The 7,357-nt window shown below is 40.0% G+C and overlaps 1 protein-coding gene across 1 annotated transcript in view; it reads right to left on the bottom strand.

Annotated features, from left to right (window-relative positions):
* Positions 1–5,859: 5,859 nt before the first annotated feature.
* Positions 5,860–7,357, bottom strand: part of LOC106892917 (ligand-dependent nuclear receptor-interacting factor 1-like) — a 5,567-nt gene continuing 4,069 nt past the window's right edge. The window contains exon 3 of the mRNA XM_014950485.1: positions 5,860–6,989. Within this exon, the coding sequence (XP_014805971.1) occupies positions 6,711–6,989 (279 nt within the window). The 3' untranslated portion in view covers positions 5,860–6,710. The remainder of the gene's footprint in view (positions 6,990–7,357) is intronic.

Here is a 7,357-nt window from a genome sequence, read left to right as displayed (position 1 = left end):
GCTGTGCTACAGCCTTCCTGGGTGACTTCAGAGCCTCTTTCTCTTCTTGTGGGAGATTTTCAACCTATCTACAGGAGAGATGCACCAAACTCCTCATTTGTATTTTGTGCGGTGTACACCTCCATTTGTTCACTCTGAACATTCTGGCTGTTAATCGTTTCATGCAACAATCCTTCATTCTGGTATTGAAGGAGAGGATGACCATCCCCTGTTCACCCAGTCTGACACACCTCTCATCTTTAGAAATGCTCCTGCAGTGTGAAAAAAAACCTCATTGATTCTATTTTTAGTTGCAGCAGATTAAACCCAGTATTTTTTACCTTGGATGATCAAATTAAGTAACAAGAAGTGGCCAGCCTTTTCATAGCATGCCCTGCTATTCTGCAGCTTCCAGGTAAGTCTGTTGATTTAGATACAAGATATTGTCTCTACTTTCTAAATTTGAGTGCTGAAGTGAAAAGATTTATGTGCACTTTTTGACCTTTCAAGGATATTAAAAAAAAAAAGGGAGAGGTTACGGTTTCCATAATATTATCAGCACTGACTCAGACATACAAGGAGCATGTCTGCAGAGGGAGAAGCTGTAGTTTTTAATATAATCTGTTTTCTCACTATAGCCACAAATGTGGCAGCCTGGAATGAAAACTCTAAAAACTTCAGTCAGCCTCTGTCTCTGTGCAGAAAGTCTTGCCCTGTCAAACCTGCAGGGGACATTTTTTTGTTTGCCTGATAGGCAGAAGACCATTTAGAGGCTGGGAGTTTATTCACTGTGGTCATTGCACCTCCGGAAAGATATGAACAAAATGTGAGTGTGCTCCAGACTGATTTGGGCTCCAAACATGCAATGAGTAATATCTTTTTTTCTCCCAGCTGACAGCAGAATGTAGGGCCATAAAAGGTCTGCCTAACAGAGGCTTATATGAAGGTCTTAAGAGACACAGCACAAAACAATTTTTGCACAATACAGCATGTCAAATGCAAGCTGAAACAATCCAGTATGAATGTGCTGCAGCCTAAGGTTCAGGCATGGTTTGTTTAGGATAATTGCCCAGCAGGGTAGTTGTCTCTTTCCAGAGCACACTGGAAAGTCCAAAAGCACTAGAAGTATCATCTTGCAATATTTCTGAGTACCTCTATCAAGATAACATCTCTTCAAATTTCCCTGGCTTCATTTCTGTGTTAGAAGTCAGCAATCTGCAGGACTTCATTCTCATACTAAAGGGTAATATTCTTAACACAGAGCAGCTGGACTGTTAATTAAACAAAAAATCCTTTACATCTTCATAAATAATATAGCTGAATATAGAGAATTATATATTTTGATAATGATTGTAATGGGGGCTATTATTTGTATTTTCTTCTTCTTTGCTTCAGCTGAGTGCTAGAGAGCCCTCTTGTGCTGGGTGTTATCCACACGCTGTACAAAAGGAGCATCTTGCCATAGAGAAGACACTTGTGTTTGTAAGGGGGCAAAAGAAACAGTAAGATGTCTCTGGGCATTATGATGGATGGGGACTTCGGAATTCAGCCAGCTGGAGCTCAGCCACTCTCTCCAGAAAAAGGTTCCTGATACTGAGTTATGTTATAGGAGTTTCCATAAATTGAAACTTCAGCTTCCATTGTAAGTGCTATTGTGACTGCATGACACATGGTTCTGTATCCACCATCTTTCTCCTTCTGTGCCTTAGACACAGCTTCCAGATGAAGACATTAGGTTTAAAGTTTTCTCACAGAACAAATTTTATTTGTTAGTTTCCATGTTCTAGAGACTAAAATTTCTTGGACTCGGTGAACTTTTGCTGAATGTCCGGAGTCCTGAGGTGACCCCACCTCCCTCTCTCAGATGTCTGCCCAGAGCTGTCCCCTGGGAGACTGGCCAGGGAGTCAGGGAGTTTGGGAAGCCCCAGGCTTTAGTGACACTGATTCCTGGCTTTGCTGTTGGTATTAGGATGGAGGCAGCTTAGCTGAGTTGTTCCAGTGTCTGAGTAGCTTCCTGCTGAGTGGAGGACTGGAAATAAAAAAGATTTCATCTGATTCAAACCCAATTCTGAAAAAGATTAAGTTTCCTGTTAGGAGGAAACCCCCTTTCCTGTCTGTCCTCAGTTCTAACTTAGATCCTTGGATCCTCTCACTGAACTCAGGATGCCTGTGCCTGACTTCTGTAGTTTCAGTATACGAAGGAGGTGTATAAAGGCAGATTATTATAATGATTGATGTTAATGGGAAGTGCAGAAGGGAATTATCTGCATTTAAATTACTAATATGTCTCATAACACTGTTTGTCTTTAAATCATTGAGAAATCTAGATTTTAGCAGATGGTGTTATATAGTTCCAGAAACAAATAATCTCACTACTGTGGTAGGTAGGGAATTTACACTGTCAAAGTCTAGATAGGTTTTTAAGTCAACAAAATATATGTGGCAATTTCAAAGATTTATGCAATATGTAGGCCAGAAACAAAGGTTAGGTTTTTCACTCTTACATCACATGTAACACAGGCAATAGATTTTCACCTGGTTTATCCTGTCTTAACCCTCTTTTTAGATGACAGCAGATTCTACCACATTATCAGGTAGCTCTTCAGGTCTGTCTTCTCCCTCACCAAACTTTCAGGTATTCTTGTTTATTATACACTGTGCATGTTTCAAATGTCATCACCATAGAGAATGCAGTATAATATTAGATAGTGCAAGTTCCACCGAAATAACACTCTTCCCAGCACTGCTAGTGAGGGTACTAATGTAGTTTCTCTTTGTGAGAACCTGACATTGGACCGGGACCTAACACTCTTCCACCTCCAGACTTCAGGCTGGTTGTCGGCTGTTGTACTGTGCTTAGTTTGGTTTGTAAAAGTTATTGAGTTAAATTTTTGTACCTGTAGCTTACAGCTCTGTTCCGTTTGGCCTGTTAAACATGTGATGAAGTGGTGTCTTTAGTATACTTTCCATGAACAAGTAAATTTCAGAACAAAATCGGTAAACTGGTATCAGTAATATTTGTTATGTAGCTTTTAATTGCCTGGATGCTACTAATTCTCATTCTCTTGGAATTCTGTGCCCTAAGTCCCAGGATCATCACATAGGAAAATCCAGAGGAGACTTGTTCCCTCTACTCTCCCTGCACCATGCAGAAAGACCCCAGAGAGGGTTTTATCCAGAGACACTTCTACTGTGGCTAGTGTCAATGGCCCCCTGTGCCAGCACTCCTGATCCCAAGCTCAGGTAAGCGTGCTGCACTTTCAGATCTGTCTTTGGGAATCTGAGAGGGATGACTGAGCATTGGGATTCTAGTGGAATTGGGATTGTTTATACCACCAGTCTGACTGCAAAATATGATCTAAAGGGAGAACTGCCTTTGAGCTATGAGTTACAGAAGAAATTTTCCTGAGAATATCCAATTGCATCAGAATCTGTCCTCCCAGCTCCCCCTTCAATGCACATAAACCCATGACCAAAGTTGTGGTCCAAAGGTTCTCCTTGGCTCCTTCAAGATGCTCAGCAGGTCAGACAGCAGATCTTGAGGATGCGTGGCAGTGGAGAAGGAGCCCTTGTTGTCACAGCCGGTGAGAGACAGCTGGCCCTGGACACAGGGATACCAGCTATCACTGACTCTACTGCAGTTTGGGTATCCATAGAACTCAAAGACTTGGATGACTCCCACATGCCTTTTGAATGAAAGCACTTTTGAATGACAGCTACTCGCTACTCTGCTTATGAGGGATTTACCATCCCAAACTGGTTAGTAATCAGTTGGGCTTCACATGACACTTCAAGGTGAGAGCCACTGTCTCATTCTAACAATGACAAAGTCCTGACAACAACTCATAGCAGAAGGCAGTAATCGTGTCCCTTCACATGTGACAATTTGTATTCAACACCCTTTGTGACAGATCCTGAGGCAATGTGGTCCTTCAAATCCAAACTCGTCTCCTGCAGCCAAGGCCACCCATTTCCCCTGGGCCCAGTAGTGGCAGTGGGAATGACAGCCCGGCAGAGGCAGATGCAGAGCTCCTGCACTGTGCTGTGGGAGACGCAGGCTGCCAAGCACTGAGCTGTTGTGGCAATGACAACACGTAAGCAAGTTAGCACCAAGGGGTGCTAATCATCAGCTCTAGGAGCTGGCTGGCTATCAGAGGTAGGTCTTTACGTGGAAGAACTTACTTCATGTCTCATGTCTTCATTTTGAACCATCGGTAACTCCCCAAATGTGGAGGTCTTGGGAGTGATTCACGTGCTTTTTGCCTCGGGGATATTTGGACTGGGTTCATAAACACAGGCAAATACATGAGACGTTACTGTGGCACACTACAAATTTTTGATTTAATGACATTTTGATTTCAGAAACCCACAGAGTTAATCTTGATATTATGCAGTGTAAATGCTTCATTTATTACGTACTTTCCTGGAAACATAGGTTGTCAACATAAAAATTCTAGAAAACTTCCTTTCGCTTTTGTTCCTCCTGTCTTCTAATCCTGTCTTTTATTTATAAAGCCTTCCACCATCTTATGTGGAAGCTTGACAACAGAGACAGCACAGTGGAAAAAGCTCTTCAACTAGAGGCTTCTGAGAGGCAGAAGAGAGTAACAGAAGCATAAGAGTTTGTCTGCAAATAAAAAGCCCTGATGATGGTCCCCTGCCACTGCTCTGCCACTCCTGGAAGCCAGGAGAATAGTCCTTAGCAGAGTACACATTTCCTTTGAAAATGTATAAGACCAAATACTGAGCATAGTACCTAAGATGTCAGTGGTTCACTTTCCTCTGTATATATGTGATTACTTTTTTAACATGTTACTTTTACCCCCGCCCTCATATTACTCATTAGGCTTTGAACTCTCTTGTTTTCCCAACCTGGCAAGCTCCTAGGATTTTTCTGGCTACAAATTATCTCAGAATTGTGGTGTCAGGATAATCAGCACAATATTTCAAACTTCTCTAAAAGAAAAAATACTTCACAGTCTTAAATAATTTCTTTTTTCCAATGATTTTTTTTTTTTGTCAGTATTTTCAGCATTATCATCATGTGAATGAAAATGAAGGACTCCTGTCCCCGGCATGCTTGTTAGAGCTCTCAGCAGGTACATGACTACATTTGCCATCAGCTCCTATCTATTTTGGAAATAGGAATGAGCCTAAGGATTTTGATGAAACACTACCTGCCACTAAAAAAAATCACCGTGCTGGACACCAAATCAGGTACACACTGTAGGTATTTGTTTTGTGTTACATTACAATCTCTGGATCATCATTTGTATGTGCCATTCATGATACATTGTAATTCTCACTCCACTTTCTCCACCTTCCACAGAGTTCCAAGTCATCCTCTTTCCCTCTGGAAATAACCTACTTACCATGTTTCTTTTGCACCGCCAACCCCTTCACTCTTTGAAAAATAACTGGGTTTTACATATTGAATTGTCTAGGTAGTATGTATTTAATTATATCCTTACCAGTTGTTCTTACTTTGTGTTCAACTTTGCAATATGATGCTTGTCTCTTTTTCTAGATATTCTAGTCACTCTGATTACAGCTATTACCCTTTTTGTAAATCTTCTCTTGCATATAAAACAGAACATTTTGCACAGGTGTTTCCTTTAGCAAGGGGCACTCGCATTTGAAGGGTCGTTCAGCAAGACTCAAAAATTGTAGGTTAATCTCACTGTCATAACTTTTACATAAACTGAATTTTCATGAAAGGAACACAAACCAGAGAAAGACAGAAATAAAGAACAATTGAAGAAGACATAGCATCTTTTTATTACTTTAATAACTCTAACTGCAAAGAACACAAAGTCCACATTAAATGACAGAATGTAACAAATTGAATGTAATATGCAAAGAAAAAGACATGGCAGCAGAAAATACTGAAAAGGCAGTCACACTAACAATTAAGGTTAATGAGATCTACTAATAACGCTGTTGGTAACTGAAAGTTTTCAATAGAAGCCTAGTAAGTGGGAGCATCTGTGTAAAACAACTGTAGAATAAATCCAAATATGAAATATTTCATTAGGTATTTGATCCTATTTGATTTTCAGGACACATGTTGAGAAATTATAATGTAGATAGATGGAAAAACACCATCAAAATTTGATTATCCTAAGAATCTGAGTTGGCATGTATAGTGGGAAAGAAATTTTAGGAAAAAATGACAGCCAACACAAATTTTCTTAAAATGCATGTTTCATTCAGGTTCTGGCAGAAAACTTTCTTTGGAAAGTTTTGCTTTACCTGGCCTCAAAAAGATATAGTAAATTTTCATGAATGCTGAGGGTACATCAATGATGTTCCCATTCAGGGACAACAAAAGTAGACCATTTGAAAGGCTGGGTGATACTGGTTTAAAATTCAATTGACAGAAATGAAAGTTTAATGCTACAGGCTGAACAAGAGATAATAGACAGATCTGGGAGAAATGCTAATTTATTATTGATTACTAATTTATCTGCAGAATAAGAACTTGAATAAAGGTATATTGAAACGATATAGGTTGATGGAAACCCTATGTCCAGTTTGGCTGCTGAAACAATCTTAAGAGCTTTATCACAGAAAGTCAGTTTCCTGACTCTGTCAATAGCCCTGATACAGAAAAGATCAGCACTGTAATTCTTTATAAACATTGCAAGGTTCTCAAATAGAGAATGTTTTATGATGGGGGCTTAAACACTCAAAAATCTTGAAAAGTGGGATAATGATGTGTCATCACCACTTCAAGATGAGGCATGGATTATATTTGTATATTGACAGCCTTGGCATACCTTGGCACTTTTTTCCCATTTCTTTGTCCTGGTGATTGCGTTCCATTCACGCACTGAGGATTTACCAAAATCCTCTATAAATTCAGGGAGACATATCCTGTTGAGAGGGACTCTTACATCTTTAACAATACCAAATTTCTTTCTTAGTTCATTGTCTTTTTCGCAATGTGCTGCTTTCCCTTTTCTTTTTTGCAAGACTTCTTTGGATGGGAATGCAGTCTTGTTGAGGAACTGCAAGAAGAAAGAGTAGAATGTGACTATCTCAAAGTGAGTGTTGGATGGATGTTTCCCTCCCACCCCAGTCTAACTTCACAGCTTGTTTCTACAGTCTCTCCTACTTCAGGGATGTAGCTTTGCAATTTAATTCAGGAGGGACCTTGCAAGCCAGCCCTTCTCTCTCCTTCCACTGTTACTTCAAAATGTGATTGTGATGGCAGTCATCACCTGTTTTCAGAACCACATTCTCCCTAGGGAAATATCTTGCCATTATACCAAATTCATCCTCATTATTCTCTAAATAGCAACAGGTTGCTCCCATTAAGTGCAGTTGATTTTTTCCCTGTTCAAATGCTAAAAAAAATCTTGACATATCTCAAGAA

The sequence above is a fragment of the Calidris pugnax genome, unplaced genomic scaffold (assembly GCF_001431845.1).
Source record: "Calidris pugnax isolate Ruff unplaced genomic scaffold, ASM143184v1 scaffold24, whole genome shotgun sequence".
Taxonomy (NCBI): Eukaryota; Metazoa; Chordata; class Aves; order Charadriiformes; family Scolopacidae; genus Calidris; species Calidris pugnax.
Note: the sequence above shows the minus strand (reverse complement) of the source record. Positions and strands in the feature narration are given on the sequence as shown.